Genomic DNA, 20,139 nt, shown 5'->3' with positions numbered 1-20,139 from the left:
AGACCCGCAGTCGACCCGAAGTTGCACTTTGACCTGATGTGATTGTGTTCTCATGTCATGCCAGAGAAATGTATTAGAATTTGCACATATTTTCTAACAGGCACTGTCATACATTTTTCAACAACAAAAAAATCCAGTCAGTAGTTATTTTTGAAGTTATTTTTTCACACATTGCATGTGTTCCTCCCATCGTCGACAGGGGGTGCTGTAACAACCTCAGCACCTTAACATGCACAGGACACTTGGAAAACACACTAAAGAGCATATAAAACCAGAAAAAGCATATATATTTAGCATTTTTATTGTCAGGAAATTTTATTTGAAATATATTTATTAATAAATTGACTTTAATCTTATTGCTTTAGAAAAACTAGAACATTTTAGAAAAACATCATATAATTGAATTGTGATAAGCATCATACCGAGTTGAGTGTACCATTAAATCCCTTGCTCTAGTGTCTTTTCTGTGACATATAATGCACATCTATTTTTAAATAGATAAGTGTTGTCTGCATTAAGATTGAGATTTTGACAAAAATAAAGTTAGGTGTTAGCGTTGGAAATAAGCCAAAGTCCGTCAACATTCATGACCACAGCGCTTACATCCAGGTCCCACAGACCATCTATGACAGGAACACATATCCAACATGATTGTATAACAACTACAGCAAGGCACTACTGTTTATCTCCCAGCACCAAGCAAAAGCATCTCAAGGAACATACAGAAACTGAGGAGCGCATATTCAATGTTTCCATCACAGGAAAAATGCTGAAATAAGTATTTCAGTGCAGTAATGCTGGCATCTCAATTCAAACTCTCAACTCTTACCTGCTTTTTCATCTCCCTTCATTTTCTTCAAGGAGCAATAACGTTAATTGAAGCCACTTCTCAAGAATGGGGTCATGACCTTAGCAGTAGGATAACACCAATTAACTCTTAAGTGAGCAATTAGTAACATGTTTTGTGTCTGCTGTGATACCAGACGAGTCTGTGTTCCAGTGCAGGTCTGACTGGTGATGTGATGCTTTAATGGAGGTCATTTAGCCCACGTTTATTGCTTTTTGTGTGTGTGTTTCTAATTACAGCCATTATTAGGCCAATTAGGGTTTCATAACAGTGTGAAGTTAATTTAGGGGATGAGATTAACTAACTATGATGTGTAGTGACACGTGCTGCTGTTGCTATGATCTTGGAAAAACATGTAAACGTATTTTACCAGCCAAATGCGTAAATTCAGTTTTATGCAGACAAACTTTCAAATATAACGGCTGGATTTTTTTTCTTGGATTCCCCGATGTCAGCCTTTCACAGCAGGGAAGATACATGTAACATAATAACTCTTCCCCATTGGCTTAATACAACAGAGTACTCCCAGAGCTGGTATATTTGTGCGCTTTTGGTTGAAGGACAAATGTGTTTTCTGTCTTTCTTGCAAAATGGTATTGTGAAACTATTACTAGCTAGAAGAAGCTCATATTTAGGTTACTCCAAATAAACCCTCTCAAAAAAAGATATCCAATAGGGCATGAGAAAGAGGTTTTTTTTCAAGGTTTGACATTTTGAATTGAAGAGCCGAAAACATTTATATTTCAAAGCGGATTCTGAAATCATTAGGTGATGAATAAAAAGTGATGGATTGCTATTTGCTCTAACCATCACTCAGCTCCACCTTGTAAACCGCTCCTCACTCCTCTTCACCACCATATGATTCTCTACTTAACGGGTTGTGAATAGTCGCCTAGAGCTCCAGCCTCTATTTTTCCCATCCATCAATGTCACTTCTGAGTTCCCCTCTTTCATTTCTCTTCATCATGTTGAAAGAGCTCGACCACGCTTCACAGTCAAGGACTCGAGCATTGAAGCGATGACGCACTTGGTTTGGGAGCAGCTTCCATTAAGACACCTCATCCCCACACCTCATTGTCTTCTCATGCTGTAGCTTGTCACTGAAATCCTTTCAGTGTTGATCCTTGAACACCTCCAGGTTCAGCATTTCAGCTCTTTAAATCAGAGCCAATGAGAGTCACTCATCTGTCTCACATACGTAGATTTCATTATCTTCAGGCCTTGAGACTGTAGTAGAGTTTCACAGATTCTCTGGGAAGAATCGAGGTCCATACTCACTTTGACATTAACTTTTCAAATGTGTGTTCAAAGACTTAACATGTTAGTTTTTTTAAATATTTATTTTAAATACCATGTTTGGTATGATTCAGTGGCCATTCAATGCATTCGTGTTCTGTGAGTGCTTCTATTTAAACTAGTTTTCATTCCTTACTGTAGAATATGACCTCTGCACGCACAGGGAATCAAGCGGGGTCAAGTGCAATATCCCAAGCACAGAACCTGACATTTTTTTGATTCAGTAAAAATGGCTGACAGTAACGGCATTCTAGTGGAGTATTAATCGTGCTGTAGAGATTTCTTTAAAAAAAAAAAAAAAAATCTTGTTTTCACAATAATTTAATTTGACTCTGTTTCAGCAACTGAAGTAAAATTTTTAAGGTTATAAAGAATATTTCCAAACAGCGGTTATATTAACATCTTACATTGTGAAGTCTTAAACATGCTGACAGCTTTTCTTAATTTGTAGAGGCAATACAATTTTGCTCGTTGCTCATTTTCCTTCCAAGATGAAGCAAATTATGTTGCTTTCCCTTATAATGATTTTTTCCCCATTTGTTCAATCATAAAAAAAGAGTCGAAATAACCTGCTTTTGTTTTCAGTGGACTAACAGACATGTTGCCTGCAAAACTAGAGACGGTAGTTTTGCAAAGGGACACATCACTAGGAACAAAAGAAAACGTTATCCCCTCACTTTAACCCCGGGCTTTCAGTACATTTTTCTTTACCATCCAACTGCTATAGTCTGCTCACTGCTGTATGTTAGGTCTCAGACGACTTTTTGGTACCTTTCTTTGCTTCCCTCAACAGGAACAATAACCTGTGGAACTGTTGAATGAACAATCTTCAATGATTTCAGACAAGAGGACGAAATGCTCAACTGTCACATGTTGTCGATATAAAGAGAAGACGGGAGAGCATATTGTTTCATTCAGATATATACTTTCATTTAAAAAAACAAACAAAAAAAACAATAACTTTCAAACCCATTCATTCCATTATAAGGCCTTACAGTGTGTTAGCATTCTCACCGCCACAAACTCTCAGGTCTGTGAGACACGTGTTTGTGGATACATTTGACATCTGACAGTAACAGCTATAATCTTGATAACATACATTATATTCACAATGACTCATGACCAGCACCTCTTACAGAAGAGTTAACCTGGTGATGTTGTTTTAGGGGATTTTCTTTGCATACTAGCTAAACTCAGCATTTGGTTAATCACCCCAGTCTTTCCTCCACGCTGGCAACTTTCTGCCAGAAAACCAAGTCCATCCCTTCCAAACCTGAACCCAGCACCCTCCCTGTCCTCCTTCACTGGGGTCCCAGTCCTCCCTGGGCGCTCTGGCTGTCGCTGTGATCACTCCCCCACAGGTGGTAAAACTGACTGAAGTCCACGTAAGGCGGGACCCGGCCCGTCTCGTCGGGCTGAGCTGCCTGGCTGCCTCTTTGTCGGAAAAGGCTCCCATCTCCTGAGCTGGAGCTGGAGCTCTGCGTCTGGGTGTTGGTGGACTGGAGGGTGGCTGTGGGGCTCTGACTGCTGGGGAGAGTGGAGGAGTAAAAGAGGCAGGAGGAGAAGGGTGGTTGGTTGGGGAGGGTGGAGGAAGAGGAGGGTGCAGGTATGAGGGTGGGGATGGATGAGGAAGACGTTTGGGCATCCAAGGAGAGGTAGGGATCCAAATCACGGGTGGAGAAACATTGCAGAGAGGTGGAGAGAGGGAGGGGGCAGAGAGGAGGAGGGGTGGAGGAAAGAGAGAAGAGAGAGGTGGAGAGGGGGAGAGGGGGGGGAGGAGAGAAGGGGGAAAAAGGGAGTTCAATTATAGGCTGCAGGATGTCGACGGATGGTTGGCAGCTAGCGGGATTGAACGTGCTAAAGGAGCAAAAAAAGGAGAAGCAAGGACAGCAGAGGAGAAAAGGGGGGAAGAAAAGTATGCACATGCTGAAAACAGAAAGCAGCTGGCAGAAGCAGAGTCCTAATAATGTTGAATTGTGCTGAGCTACAGGTACATTTAAGCAAGGTCAGGTACATTTCAAGCATGCTGTGAGAAGGTCTAAATACATTATGCTTTTTAATTAATCATACATTCAATTTACTTGAGAAAAAACGACTTGAATTGTCAAATTTGAATATCAAACCATATTTGCTGCTTGCTGAGTGCTTTTTTGTGATTATGGGATTGTAAATGGTCTGGAAAGCACTCCGCTGAGCACAGTATCCACTCTGCCCATGACTGTGCTATTATTCACATGCACCTCTCAGAGCTGGACATGTTGTTCTCCTTCCAAAACATTATCTTTAGTACATTTCATCCTTTAAATGTTTAGAAAGAGAGAACTGCATGTAAGTTAGTGTTATCTGTGGATCTTTTTGATTTATCACCTTCACTGTCACTTTAATTCAAGATTGAAAAAAAAAAAAGACTTGTTAGTCAGTTATTAAAAGAAAGAAAAGGCAAATTTCTATTATTAGTGCGCATGTAAATAAAGGAAATAAGACAGCTGTTCTGGACAAATAATCATCTAAAACAATTTGAAATGAAGTTTGAGGCAGACATTTTAAAAGCAGCCCCTTATTGGAGAAACTCTCATCTGCCTTTGAAAATAGCTTTCTGCAATAACATTACCACTGAAGGACATCAGATGTCATCAGACATGAAGTGATCCAGAGGAGGCTCTGGAGAACGACACTAAATATGCAGCTTTGTTCAGGCCTACAATGGTAGTTACTTTATTGAAAATGCTATATGAACCAAATTTTCGGTCAACCTGATAACAGACAAAGAGGCGGAGCTGAGGCGGGCCTTAAGTTCCTGACAAACAGCTGGGTGCCCCCGCCTGCAGTCACGTCCCTAATTATGAATAATTATTATCCTTCATAAAATCAAACGGATGACTTATATAAAAGTTTGATTAACCGTTTGGCTTCAAAAGGCCTCTCCAGAAACCAACATGTGACATTACCAGGTCAACATCAACATTTTATACTCTCTATGCTCCACACTAGATGGACGAAGAACAATATACTGCAGCTGACATTGACTGACAACGGCCTCTTATTGTTGAAAAGCACAAGAATTGAGAATAACTTATTCCTGGAAAAAGCCTCTCCTCTGGGTGGAATGGGGCCAGTTTGGAGGCCTAGCGGTGGGTTAAACTAAACAAAAATGAAGGGCTCCCCACTAAAGAGTTGAACTAGGTTCACTTTTTTTGCTGCAACACAAAGTCAAACCACTGAGGCTGTGTGCTGAAATGTATGCAAGTGAAGTTTCCTGTTTACTTTGTAATGTGAATGCAGTTTATCTCCCGATCATCATGATGACAGATACAAAACTGCAACCATAGTAACTTTCAAGAGTTATATAAAAGACCATTGTTTTGTATTCTGGCTTCTCACAAGCTCTACAACGCATTAACCTGATACTCCAACTGTACTTCCTGTCTGGACATTACTGGGCTCCTGTGTGATTTGGTTTCGCAGAACACCGTTGAAAATCCAAGGAAAACAACCCACAAGAGTATTACTAATTTAATAACATTAAAATGCTTCCATTATCCTTACTTTTAAGTTCAATGTTGAAATACTTTTGCAATTAGACCTCGTAATTCTTTGTCATCTGTGAAAGAAACCCTGGTTGGATACAGCACACACACTCACACAGCGGCAGAACAATAGAGAGGTGAAAACCATGCTGACACATAAATAAGCACTGCAGTGGGAGGAGGCATGGGAGTGAAAATCAAGCTGACCTAAAATAAATATAGCAAGGGAGGGATGAGGGAGTTGAAAATCTTGCTTATCTAAATTACACCCAAAATAAACCTCACAGTAGGGAGGGGAGGAGTGGATCCAAAATTAGGCTCACATAGGGAACACAACAGAAGTGGAAAAGGGAAGTTTATGAATAGAGTACACAACATCAGAGTCCCCAAAAACAAATAAAAAAGCTCATGGAGCACGCACAGAATACGTATGCGAAAGAGCAAAAAAATCAAGCTGGTCCCAGATGAAACACAGGGTGAGGAGGGAACGAGGATAAACATAAAGCAAGCTTACCCTGGTGTGGGGGTGCCTTCCTCCAGAGTGGAGGCTGTGTTAGTTCCATTGGTGAGGGTACCACTTTGAGAGGGCATGACCAGTGAGAGGGTGACACTGGTTTTACTGGTGCTCTGGCTGTTGGAGTAGGGAATTGAAACGGGATAGATACGCCCACCTGTAAGAAGGAAAGAGCAATACTTTCATTTATGTAGTGTCATCCATTTGAGGCTCTCTAAAAACACAGAGCGCCTTGTTTGCAGCCTCAGCATTAAATTGGCACTTTGGGATCTTGGTGAAAATTGGATTTTTTTTTTCTGTCTGGACTTTTGTTATTTTGGCTCTGTGAGGACTTCTGGGCTGCCCCTCTTAAAATCTTTGATTTCTGTTGTAAGGCTCCCTGCTTGGAGGTGGATAAATAGAATATTTTTTAAAAAATTCTCTTTGAAGGTTAGTCCACCACAGGTTTAAAAATATCAGAGTAGGACGGATGGATTTAAACAAATCCTCATCTGAGATACTATGCCTATAAAATGCAATAAAAACCAAATCCAACATGAATGTTTTAAATACCAATTTGATTCTAATAATTATAAGGGGTGTGAGGGTAAACTAAGAGTTTGTTTCAGTTATGAAGCTTCGGTTCGGTTCATTTTCGGTACAGTAAAGGGACATGATGCATTTTCTTCATTAGGAACATTTAGAACTTCCCTTTTACACATTGTCTTAAGTTCAGTATCGACAGTTCAGACTTGTACACCTGCTCAGGTTTCTTTTTAATAACATTTTAAATTAATAAAAAAAAAACATAAAATAAACTTATGCTGCATCCTTCAACCTAAAGAGTCTCCAATAAATAAAAGACATGAATGAAATACAGTCTTTTAGAATGAAATAAAATAATCAATATAGCCTATATATAAAAATATTTATTTTAAACTACAGAGACAAACACTGACACCTTTTGGTTTATTAAGCCAACACTTTTTTGAATGCCCTTTGAGCAAAAAATAAACCTAAAAATAGTTTCATGGCAGAACTATTAAAATGTTCCTCTGTCAATATAAGAACTTGTAAAAACAATGACACAAAACTCACATTCTGCATGTAATCTGCTGCAATAAAAACGCCAGTGGCATTTGTTATGGCTTTGGCCCGTTCAGAATTACTAGCAAAAGGCTGTTTAAATGCAAAGGAGAGTTGTGTTTGCTCCATGGTCTCTTATTTCCTAGTTGCAGTGATGTTTACGTTCGCGTGGTGCCTTCTCGAGTGCTTTAATAAGTTGGACGTGTTTCCAGCGACGTACCCGATGTCCGCTGAACAACGTCGGCACATTACTCTCGTCTTGTCAACGTGTCTTTGTCTAATATTGCATTTAACTTGAAACTGAAATGTTCCCACACAGGAGACTTCAAAGATAGCGGGGGATCTTCCAGCTTGAGCTGCTTATTTGTTGTGGATGCTGTGACGCTTGCCGTCTGTGGTGTGCTCCCGCTCTGCGTGCGGACCGGACCGAAAGCCCTGGACCAAAACGGTCTGAGTACGTGTACCTTTACACCCCTAAGAATTCTACTGCGCTCATCCAGGACTTCCTGAACATTGCTTAAACCTGTGTAACTTGGTGTTGTATAAATAAAGTGAATATTATTATCATTATTAAAGTATGTACATGACATTAATGGAGCCCTGAAGTCCCAAAAAGTGAAATGATTAAAATACTGCAGGTCTTATATATACAGCTGATTAGCTTTCAGTAATTTGATGCCTATTTCCTTGACTGGTTTACAGTCAAGTTCAAGTTTTTTGCAAATGAATAATTCATCTCCTGACACCAAATATAAAGTAGTTAAGTTTCAAATAAAAAAAGCTTTTACTAGTCTCCCTTTTTTAAATGAATAAAACAGTTGGTTTCATCCTGGACACCTGGATCTTTAGTCTCTAGATTGTTTATAAAATTGTTTCTTTTTTAGGACTTCCATCTTTGCCTCTTACTTGTGGAATACTGAACAGTCATTTTCTCATGTCTCTCGACTATTATTTGAGTTGGTCTATAAAGGTTTGGAGTGCTGAATATGGAGTTTAAAGTTGTCTCACTGTCTTGAGTGAATCTGTCTCACACATTCTAACATGCTTCTTAACCTTAAAAAGTTTTCTGAAACACGTAAAATGTGGAATGTGGAAAGTTTGATGGTGTGGCTCGTGTGGAGGTCGGCATGTTTTCCTAAAATCTAAAAGAAACCCAGAATGCTCTGTCCTACCCTGTGTAGGTGTTAGCGCGCCCTCAGCCAGCGGATAGTTGAGCGTGCGGATGAGCAGGGTCATGTCCTCGTGTCGGGAACAGTAAGTCGCCCTCTGACGGCCAGATACGTAAACGTCGTGGTGAAGCCGTTTGACACGCTCCACCACCGACTGAGCTGCTGCCTCCAGACTGGTCTGCTGGGCCAGTTCTGCTGCTACCATGGCAACTATTTCCTAATATGGAGGGGAGAGGAGAATAGGAGTCAGAGATGGAAACATTTTATGGATTACAGAAGATGATGACGAGGAAAGGACAGAAAAATGATAAGGGCAGACAAATTGATGGGAAGAAACTTGAATTGGAGGGAAAAAAGGGGCAAGAAATACTTACTGAAAAATCAAATTAGTAAGAAGAGGTTGTTTGGGTACACTGACATGATACAAGGCAATGGGTGGGAAGATAGGAAAAGGACAGAAAAGGAAAACAACAAAGTGGGCTTAGACAAAAGAAAGAAAGATGAAAGGTGTGGTTTGAGGAGGTGGTTGAAAATGAGGAAGAGAACCAATAATGCAAAGAGTAAACAAAAAAAATAAAACGATAAAAAAGTGAAGGGAAAGTGGTTTTGGTCGTCTGGATAAATCTGCTAACCTGATTAGCTTGTTCGGCTCCATGGGCAGACTCAAGGGCATTGATGAGACCCTCTGACAGCAGCAACAAGAAGCCCGTCACGCTGTCCAAAGGCTGGCTGCCATGAATCTCCGGCTCTGAAATGATTGGCCTCGTCTTGGCCGCACTGATGGTGGTGGAGGAGGACAGGAAAAGATCGATACGTTAGCAGACGCATTATCAAAGAGAGAGGAGGAGGATAAAAAGCAAAGACAGAAGGGAGGATGAGAAGTTAAAAGAGAGAGGGGGAGGAGGAGGAGGAGGAACTGAGGCAAAACTAAAAACATAAATGCATCTGGACTAAACACAATAACGCAGGCTAATCTCATAGATCCAAAGAATCATTTACATGTGGCACGCATCAAATTTACTGCACTCTTTTTGACGGCACTAAGGAGGAAATTCTGCAAAGATTCTTTTGTGTGTTTTATTGAGGATTACAATCAGAATGACTTGTAGATATCTGAGACTGATTTGAGAGAGAGAGAGGGGGGGACCCAGGATCATGGAATTTCAAGAAGTTGAGCTGTGGTGAAAGAGGGGCTGGAGCAGAAGTCTGATCTGATAACACAGAACATTATGTGGAAACATTGCCTCCACTTGTCCATTTCATGACATGTCCCAGTGGAACAGATTTTAACACCTGCTCTGTCTTTTTCATCATAACAATACATTTAAATGAAATAGTTGTGGCACTAAAACAGCGCTGCCCGCCAAGACGGATGGAAATCAAGTTCTTTTGAAGAATCTGGATATATATATTTTTTTAAAACTAAAATTTGAGAAGAAATGTGTTCGTAATGTGTAACTGTTGCTAGATCAGATATCAGGTGGATGTATGGCAAACAATGTAAATGACATGAACATGAAAGAAAAGGCTAAACAAGTCTTCACCTGAGTAAGTCGATGTCATTGTAGTTGAACTTGACCCTGTAGTCTCCGAGCCTCCTTGTGCTGCTCTGACCAGCGATCTGTCCCGCCTGCTTCACCCGGGCTGAATCCACGCCTGTTTTAGAGGCAGAGAGGGAGGACAGAGGAAGGAGATTAAATCAAATTGCGGTATGATGATATTCAGAGGGAATGTGGGGGGAGGAGCAGGAGATTTTTGTATGCGGAAGGAGAGGATAAAGCAATAAGACAAGAGCAATCAGTAGAGGCAGGGGATGGGAGTGGGAGGATGGGAATGGGATGTATGAAAATATGAGGGGAGAGGTCACCTTGAGCTGGGTTAATGGAATGACTGCTATTTCGTTGAAATCATTGGGAGAAGGGCCTGAACAACAGAACAATTATGAGACTCCCTGAGAGGAGCAGCAAGAGAACAAAGAGAGACAGAGAGCTCTGCCTCCTTGTCTTATTGTGTGGTGTGAAATGGTGCTAAACAATGCAGCTAATTCTCTGTTATATTCATTACAGGTGCCAGGCTGCACCTAATGCCTCTCCTGCAAAGCTAATCACAGTGTATGTATTTCCTGCTACATACACGACACCTCAGTATGTACCATTAGCTGTCCACCATGAATGGATGGCTGCATGTGTGTCAATAACAGCTGGGCTACGCTAATGGCTGTGTCTCTGTGTGCCTGTGTATCCTGCTCAAAACACAAGGAATTTAATTTATGTCTGAAGCAACACATGCTGCTGTGCTTATTCGATGCCAACGTGATCAAGATACCGTCGATTCATCTCTCATAACCACATATTTTGTTTTACAGTAAATAAAAACTGAAATAAAAGGTCAAACACATTTCAAAAAGCTTTTTTCAGACCTTGTTCTAAACCTGTCATTGTAGCTAGACCTGCACGATGTGAGAAAAATGTGCAATGACATTAAAAAGTGTGATACATCATCCAACAAATAAAGAATGAATACTAGCCATAACTCATACTTGCTTTTTCCGTCTGTTGTTTTACACACATTAAACACACTCAGAATATTATCAGGCCCAGTTGTTCCATCAATACTTGATGGTAAGAGCATATTACAGTTATTGATAACTCTAACTTCCTTCCAGAATACACAAACATTATTCTGTTGGAGCTTTATGGCCATGGGTTTTTTGCCCTCATGGCCTACTCATTCCTTTTAATAAACTGTAAAGCATATTTTAAATCTGGCGTTTGAATGGTTTTGTTTGTGTTCAAACTCTGGGCCATGCCAAGCTCAAGTTTTCCATGGAATCAACAGAGTTCAGACACATATTCATCCATCGTGGCCTGACAATATGGTTTTAATACTTTTTGGGAGAGCGGTTTACTACTTTTAATTAAGACATTTTAAAATGTTATCGAACATCAAACATGGATCATCATTGTGTTTTTGATTCTCGCCGTTTATGTTGTCACAGAAAATAGCATCAAGTGGTTCCTCAGTATAACTTAAGGTCCTATCAATCTGAGTTGTAATAGCAGCGATCGCCTTCTGTTAGCCTTGATAAAAATCATTATTGACAGAATTAAGTTCATATAGGTCGTGTTTAGTGAGAAATGTCTCTTGTATGCATAAGATATCAGCCTTTTCCAGGAGCTGTCAATAACAGTGTGTCAGAAAAGCATTGCCTTCTTTACTGCTTTTTAACTTTAAATGAAGCTGAGACTTGAAGATACTTAAAGTTAGGACGAAGAACTTGAACTCAATAGGTACACGATTATTGATTTAATAGTGGTTAGTAAGGTCACTTTCTCAAACTTTTGTTCAATCAGAAATGTTTTATGACAGCAGTGGAGTCACCCTTTGCTTGCTGTATGAAGGTTTGCCTGTTTAAGGCGCCACCACCACAAAGCTACGTCCACTACTTATACTACACAGCCTATTACAGAGGGTTTATCGATCTTTCTTCCGTTTCTGTCGTCCATGTTTGTAAATGTCTGTCTATCCATCTGTGTGTCTCACCTAGCGCAGCCAGTCTCTGCAGCTCGTCTTCATTGTCAGTGCTGTGAGGTCGTCCGATCTGGAGAACCTGGTTCTGCCCGTCGCTGCTAGACTTACACAGCAGTGCACGGTTGGTACCTGGAGACCCACACAAACACAAGCATTATATTACTTTCATAAAAAACATGATAAACGTAGTCAGGTTGATAAGGGCTGTTCCATTGTGGTATTACACTTAAACCATTCTCTAATTATATACAATGCAAAATAGCACATAGCTTAAATGTCCGTTTCCTCATTCTTATATTTATAATGATCTGAGGAATGTGACCCATATACTGTACAAAGGCTACAGTCCTAGTTGATCTGGTTGCGGGTTTGACTCCCGATCCTGACGCTGTTTGGTTCATGTCATCCTCACCTCTCTCCCCCTACATTTCACTCAGACACAGGTCTGCTCGTACAAGTACGACGCTCGGGGTTCATGATATTGACAACACACTCAGCTGGAGGAGCCCATGCTGAGAGTCTCTGCTCTAGGCTGCAGATGTACTTCTTATGCAGACTGAGAGTCTCTGGAGTTCAGCAGAAAATCATGTTACTCTTTTACATTGCTGTTTTTGAAAGCATTATTAGATACGGGATAACAGCATGGTATAGTCGCTTGTCTGTTCAGCTGAAATCACAGATAACTCGTCTTGTGCAGAATACTATGAAGTTCATGCTCCACACACTGTATGAGCAGTCTGTTGTAAGTCAGGCACAGAAAACAGTGTCTGATCCGACCCACATTCTTCACTCTGAGTTTCAGCTTTCATCCTCTGGGAGAAGATTCAGCGTCCATCAGACCAGGCTGAACTGCTATAAACATTCATTTTTGCTGATGTCCATTCATATTCTGAATAACAGGTAATGTAAGATATGCCAAGGGGCATTGCGATATGCCACTGCTGTGAGAAGTATAATCTCTATTTATGTTTTTTTTTTTATATAAGTGAGTCCAAAGCAATGAAGTACATCTTATTTATAACAATATTATCCTGTCTTTCTGTATCTGTCCTATCCCATAAGGGCCAGAGCAAAAGAAAATTAATCTACCTGACAGACTCCTAAAGATGACCAAATCTGTACAACCAGTGCTCTAACTGAGACTACACACAGAATACTTCCACAGGTGACGCTTTAATCCACACAAGATTATCACGGTTGTTTTTAAATCGAGTTTATAATGTTTGATATTTACAGCTATCTGGTGAAATATTATATGGTGTCAAATTCCTGTTATGTTCAAATTCATTACATCTTGTATATTACACATTTTCTAAATGCGATCCTTTCTGATGGCCTTAATGGCCTAGATGTGAGGCCAGGCAATCGTTTAAACTTCAGGTTTTGCAAAAAAAAAATGAGGTAAGATTACAAGTTTCAAGATAAAGTGTTATGCTTTCTATTAAAAAGTGACGCGACGACTCAAAGCTCCAAATAACACCATCTGTCACTGAAAACTATGTGAGAGTAAAGACAAAAGCTGTGTTTTTAAAGTCCTCTCAGAACCACCTTCTTAAGTTCTGTTAATGCCTGGAGCTATGTGAGCTGCTGGTCTAATATTTCAAGAGACCCTTCAATTAACCTCACTGTAATGAATTTGCATGCATGGGACCCATGTCCTCTCTGTGGGGCCCTGAACTTCAGCTTGAGAAACCATGTGTGTTTATCAGGAAGTTAATTGTTTTTCTAAAGTCCAGGGATGAATCCTTTGGTCACTAAATACTCTATAACCCTTCTGGTATACTTGGTGATTATCCTCATGTTCCTATGTGCAAAGTTGTTACATATGTGACAGGAAAAGCTCACCATGTCTGTTTTGTATGCCTTTGAATCCCCCTCACATAAACACGTGCGCAGACACACCTACTCCCAGCATATCACATTATGGGTCATACGACCTTAACTGTCAAATATATTTCACATCAACCCACAGCTGGGAGCACATTTACTCTAATGTTTAAACCACCATGGGATTCATGTCGTGTCAAGTTTAAACTCTTGACCCCATCACAATCGACCAATAAGGAAAAAGTTCTCCTTTCCACTTTGCTACTAATTACTGTCTGCCCCATTTTCTGCTCTGTGCCTAGTTCTGCAAGACAAAAGAAAAGGAAATCCCAGTGAGAGGGAGAATGGCTTTTTTCCTTGGCCTGCAAAAAATCCAAAATGCAAAACAAGAGAGTTTGAACCCAACTGCAACCTTGCCAGAGATCCGTGATTAAATCACAGAGAATTAAGAATGGAAAGTCACATGGAAAAAACCCATAAAAGCAGCTGGGGTCTGAATTTAAAAAATGAGATTATTCCTCAAGAGAAAGAGTCCTTAAAAATGATTTCTGACGTGTTCTCCAATACTTGATGTTGACAAAATCATTCAAGTAACGTTTCACTACTTGAACACCTAAGCATGAGTCGTTTTGGCTACAATATTTCAGCTCAGTTAGCGCTGCATGTGTAACTGAGCTGTGGGGGTTTGCCAAAATAAATCTCCTTAGTAAGATAATAATAAATAGTAGACAGATGTAAAGCTTCTCAAGCACTGGCTTCAGCTTTATTCAACAAACACACAAATGAGCACACCGAGTGCTGGAAGTACTTTGACAAAGACAGACGACGATAATGTGCAGTGCAACATCAGTGGTGTTAAACTTGCATATCATAGAAGTTCTAGTTGGATACTTGACCACATCAACTGAAAGCACAAGAAGAAACCGGCAGAGAACCATACAGGCAGATGACGCTTTCTCGAGCTGTAACATAAGCCTCCATCACTGCGAACAATAGTGAAGAAAGTGGAAAAGATGTAATGAAGGCGCAGCAGAGTGGGGGCTAAACACTTGTCATTTCAAAGAACTGGGATTTGAAGACTGCTGTCCTACAGACCAGCTGTACTGATGACGCGCTGCACACCTACTATACCATCTCGCCTTAGCAGCTACCAAGGAGTGGATCAGGGAGGTCCATCAGCCTTTTTTCACAGTAAAAATATATATAATTAGCAAGTAATCCATTAATCATTTACAAGTTGATGAGAGAACTTGAATATTGAGATTACAGTAAATTCCCATCCCTACTTTCCATAAGATTTCTGTGGTGTGTTTCCCACAGTTCCCTAAAAAATACTGTGCTGGTTAATGTAGTAAAAAATTGATGAAAAATGCTTCTTCGTTTTCTCTCGCTTAACACGTAAAAAAAACAATCACACATATTAATACACTAACATACTCGCTCAGAACAAGATCATGCTACAGCCTCTGCAGGGGATTCAAAAACAGTGACCTGCATTGTAGGTTATGTTTCAAATTAAAAGAGTCAATATGATTCCAACATCTGTCTCAGCGCCAAAGAAATCAGAACCTGTGGGAAAATATTTCTGGTTCTGTGTAAAAATAAACTCTCTGCACCCTACGTAAAGGAAAGGGTTTCAACTTGTGTGGGTGGCCTGCAGAGATTGGTTTGGGTTCTTAAAATTGATGACAAATCAATGTTGTTTTTGCATTTTTGGAATCCTTTCCATGGTTGACAACATCTGTATCTACATAATATCCATGCATTTGTGTTATTAAGATGACCAAAATATATATCTGTAATCATTTCAAAACACTTCAAACACAAGACAAGTAAAAGCACTGCTGTGAAACTTAACACTCATTACATTTTTCTTCCCAACTAAGTCTGAATGTCTGCAGCAAAACATCAGTGATAATCTGCCTTGCAAACTCTGCCCCAACATTTCCTGAACCAACCACTGAAGTCTGACCCTGTACCAGAGATGTTTCTTTTGACTTTGTGCTTCAAGGAAACAAATTGCTTCCAGTTTCCTCCAATTGTAACAAAAGTCTAGTGACTGACGCGGATCTTCAAAGAGTGAAAAGCTTTCAACCCAAACCTGTTAAAGCCTGACATCTACTGGTGTGGAGCAGATTCTTGAAATGTCTTTGTTATTGTCTGATTTCAAGCGCTACTCCAAAGATGAAAAGTACAGTAAGACTACAGATAACTATTTCCTTCTAATGTTAACTTGATATTAATAATTCTGTACTATTAGTAAATAGAAAAATGTCAGTGTGCATAGCTTCAAGTGTGTGTGTGTGTGTGTGTGTGTGTGTGTGTGTGTGTGTGTGTGTGTGTGTGTGTGTGTGTGTGTGAGAGAGAGAGATTCCATACCAACATTAGCAATATACAGCTTGTTATTGAGGATCAAAGCCACCACAGCCGTGGCTCCTCCTGAGACTTCCTGCTCCAGCTCCTTCAGGCGCTCCTGGACCTTCTGAGAGGAGTGATGGAATGACACATTCTGAAGAGCCGAGAGGAGAGGAGAAAGGAAAAGAGAAGAAAGGAGACGAGGAAAGAAGCATAGAGAATTAGGAAGGGAGGGAGGAAAGAATAGCACATAGCAGAATAAAGAATAAAAGAGGAAATTAGATGAATGATGAAATAGGAGGTGTGAAATAAAGGAAGTGAAGTGGAGGAGGGAGGAGGAGAACAAGCAAGAGGTGAGATGAAAAAGGATAAGAGACGAGTAGGAGCAGGAGATAGGAAGAGAGCATGAAAGAGAGATAAAGACAAGATTATTATAGAAGAGATTATAATCTCTAGGATGTTCTTGATGAACTACTATCTCAAGCAACGAACAGCATTTAACAAAAATGCCCACACCAGCAAACTGATCAGGATATAACTCCATGTGAAGAAGAGGAGAAAAGGAGGAGTGGGGGGAGGGGAGGGGAGGGGGGGGCAGACACTAGCAGAGCAGGGAGAGCTGATTTCAGAGGAGTACTGAGACCGGCTTACCTAATGAAAATAGGCTGATGAGCCCAATTAGACACATAAAAAGCTCATTCTCCAATGGATGAGCATTAACTCACACTAATGCCCAAATCTGTGGTTGCTATGGAAACCGACAGAGAATTCTCCTTCTCGAATTTCAGCCTAATGTGTCAATATGCTCAGGACAGTGTGTGTGTGTGTGTGTGTGTGTGTGTGAGTGTTTGTACCTCATTGTGTGGTAGAAGGTAGTTGGATAGGTGAGCTTTCTCAGCCAGAGCATCATCTATGGTCTTAAAGTAGCTCTTCTCCACCACATCAAAGGCCTACAAAAACAACAAAAAGACAAGTATCTGGATGAAAAATGTTGGAAATGATCAATGTTTTAATGTAGATGTAAAGCTCAGAAGATTGTAGAAATGCACGCCATAATACGATTTGGACTAAAGTAAGAGATAATCTACAGCACGCAGGTTGCTATAGTTTTGTGAGCAAAGTCCACTCACAATACATTATCCTGCTTATTACACAGTATTTACTACTACTATAAATTATCACTTAAATTAAAAAGTTTTCCTTTATAAAAATAGAGATCATTTCATGCCTAACTGGAGCATAACAATACACCAGAGTACAACAAGTAAAGTGTTTGACCATCAACCCTTTGGCGGTGAGAAGACAGACGCTTCTCAAATAACAGAGATCTGTTTGTTATCTGGTCTTTATCATGAACACACAAACAAACACACACCTGTGTGAGGATCCTGCGGACATCGTTGTCAGTGTGACTGGAGTTGAGCTGTCCTAGCAGCAGTTCAGCTGTCAGACACTGGGAGGCGAAACTGGCCACTCTGCTGCCATCATAACCGTTAAAAACCCCGTACAGGAAACAGCCATCCTCGCCTCTGATTGGTGGAAAGAGAACAAAACAAACATACGGCTTCTGTTTTACTTCTAGACCATGACAGTACTGAAAATAGTATCTTCAAGTAAAACTATACAGATTTGAGTGTGTTTTGTGTATTTAGAAGGTAATATCTGTCACAGTTTTTCTTTAACTAGGTAATTTTCACAACTTCAATCAGTCACTTTAAATGTTAAACTGTGAATTCACTGACTACTCTATTTTTACTTCATTAAACTCCTCCTTTAACGTTACATGTAGAAAGATGACTCTGTGTGTCTGTCAACAAACATTAGACACTACTAGGAAGTTGTGTTTATTTACCAATGTTTGGGAAAAGGGGATTTATTTACACATGATCAGGGTCCGTTGCTGAAAGAAGGTTCGACAAACCCTCAGTCTAACCCTGAGCTCTGAGTTGATTTGAGTTTTCGGTCAGCAGATTTCAATTTGTTAAATCAACTCTGAGTAGGTCCACTCGGTGTTCAGCGCGTACACCACAACGATAAAAAGCCAACATGAATGGAGCCCCGATTCTAGGATTCACCATGGCAACAGGTGACAAAAAAAGAGATCCTCGTACTTTAACCATCTCGAAATATATCAATATCTTCATGTGGCCACAGGCTACGTTGAATATTAACTGACTGACTTCAGAGTCTTTGCTTAGCCCCAGGTCAGCAAAGATATGCAGTCACTAAAAGAACCTGTTGAACCTGTAGAGCACATTGCTCTGATTGTGCTTGCTGAAGACTCTCATGTCCAGAAATCAAAGCTTTCACTGAGGGTTTAGTGTATTCTCAGAGGTGTAAATGTACATCACATGATGTAGACAATTCATTTGAACCTCTGACAGAGGATGTACTAAAATGAAGTACTACTATATATAACAAATAAAGGAATGGATGGAAGGGTATTTTGTGCATTTTAAGTCCTGTGTTATGAAGAAGCTGTCCTGCTTAAGTTTCAAAGACCAGCCTGACACCGTTTTAACTGTTATTATCACACAAGCTTCAACTTTAATTCGTATTTTCTTTGTCATTTCTTTTCATTTCACGCCTCAATCTTATTGAGGTTTTTGTATTTCCCGTGTCTCACCTAAAACCAAGATGTCCGTCCTCATTGGTGTGGCTTTGAGTTCCTTTACCGTCAGGCCCGTAAACACAGTTTGGTGCTGTGCCAACCCCACACATCTGACACAGAGGCAGGTCATCTGTCCAGCTCTGATGCTGTAAAGACACAGAAGATTATCTAAATAAATTGATTATTACACTGAATGATGCAAGTCAACTAGTATGTGGGATTCCCCTGCATTTTTTACATTTAATTACTTTCATGATTTAGAAAGATTAGATACCATGGACACGCAACGAAAATCAAAGTACTAACATGTAAAATAAAATGTCCCTTAATAATTGAGTGTAAAATAAATGGGTAGATCAACACCAGCAGTTTTCACAGGTTAAATCAATGCAATCTATTTATCTGCATGCAAAAAAAAATGTGTTTCTTGTGCACAAAAAGAACATTTTCCGTGTTAACAAATTGCTTTTCTAACCTAAAACAAACACACTTTCTTTTGTTTTGGTGGATACTTACTTTTGTACACTTATTTAAATCTAACTTTCTCCTAATGTGGGTTGTGAGGAAATAGTAAGAAATATTCACTGACAGCTTTAAGGTGCTGTCAATAGGAAGTGAAACAAAGAAAACAAAACTGAATGCGGTAAAAAAGGAAAGCCAGGGGTTTTCTAGACATCATAACTAACACGAAATACCTTAAATAAAATAAAAAACATTGTAACTATGTAAAGCCTACTACGTGAACATAAATACAAAACAGCTATATAGCCACTCTGAGCCTTAGTTAAGTTGCACATTATGGGTGAGGCCTGTTTTAGTTAATTCAAAGTGTGTACAGGAGACACAGTTACCTCTTCCTGTTGTGAATAACATTAACAACATAACATAAATAACATTATCTTCAGATGAAGTTTGGGCAGCTAGCTAGCTATAAGTAAGCCGATAACAAACTGTATTAACTAGCATTAGCATCACTAAATGAAACGAAGCAACCCTGAACGACATAAAAACAAACAACGACGAACACGGGCAGGTAAAGGACACAAACGCGCGTCTCAAGACTTGCGCGACAAGGACTTTACAAGGTCATGAGAGTGATAAAAGCGGATTTTTCACTCACGCTCTGCATCAAATTCTTACGCTGGGCCGCCATGGTGGACGGTGCTCGTTGCGTTCACGGGTTCGTGGAAAAGTTGGAAAGTTCGAAATATGCAGGTGATAACTTTCACATTATTACATTCGCAACCTACCAAGTAGATTCGCTTGATTACGCTTACAATTCAATATGCTTACTTTTTAATTCAGTTGCCATTTTTGCTGAGTAAATTTCAAGAAAGATGTGACCACAACTTAAAATAAACTTAATAGTTTTGGAGAGTAGGCTACACCAAAGCAGT

General features: G+C 39.9%; 2 protein-coding genes across 3 annotated transcripts in view; one reads left to right on the top strand and one right to left on the bottom strand.

Moving 5' to 3' along the window:
- Positions 1-286: 286 nt before the first annotated feature.
- Positions 287-19,934, bottom strand: tab1 (TGF-beta activated kinase 1/MAP3K7 binding protein 1). Of its 2 annotated transcripts, none has more exons than XM_061053963.1 (11): positions 19,863-19,934; positions 18,758-18,888; positions 17,507-17,660; positions 16,986-17,081; positions 16,156-16,285; positions 11,962-12,078; positions 9,963-10,074; positions 9,051-9,195; positions 8,422-8,635; positions 6,185-6,341; positions 287-3,670 (listed from the first exon to the last, which is right to left on the bottom strand). In XM_061053963.1, exons 1-11 carry the CDS (start codon positions 19,893-19,895, stop codon positions 3,445-3,447), a joined length of 1,515 nt encoding a protein of 504 aa, XP_060909946.1. In that variant the 5' UTR covers positions 19,896-19,934; the 3' UTR covers positions 287-3,444. The 2 variants fall into 2 exon arrangements, with proteins under 2 accessions (XP_060909946.1, XP_060909955.1); XM_061053972.1 differs by having other exon boundaries at positions 287-3,667.
- LOC132987170 (protein CutA homolog) overlaps positions 5,090-20,139 on the top strand; it is a 140,584-nt gene continuing 125,534 nt past the window's right edge. The window contains exon 1 of the mRNA XM_061054060.1: positions 5,090-5,095. The gene's annotated coding sequence lies outside the window, so the exon portion shown is untranslated. The remainder of the gene's footprint in view (positions 5,096-20,139) is intronic.

Source organism: Labrus mixtus, chromosome 2 (assembly GCF_963584025.1).
Source record: "Labrus mixtus chromosome 2, fLabMix1.1, whole genome shotgun sequence".
Classification (NCBI taxonomy): domain Eukaryota; kingdom Metazoa; phylum Chordata; class Actinopteri; order Labriformes; family Labridae; genus Labrus; species Labrus mixtus.
Note: the sequence above shows the minus strand (reverse complement) of the source record. Positions and strands in the feature narration are given on the sequence as shown.

Bases quoted from the DNA above. Each gene is read 5' to 3' on its own strand.
- tab1 (XM_061053963.1), bottom strand. From the start codon at position 19,895: ATGGCGGCCCAGCGTAAGAATTTGATGCAGAGC. The intron at 17,082-17,506 runs GTGTGTGTTTGT...TTGTTTTTGTAG, and splicing joins TCCGCAGGATCCTCACACAG to GCCTTTGATGTGGTGGAGAA. The intron at 3,671-6,184 runs GTAAGCTTGCTT...CACTCTCCCCAG, and splicing joins GAAGGCACCCCCACACCAGG to CAGTCAGAGCCCCACAGCCA.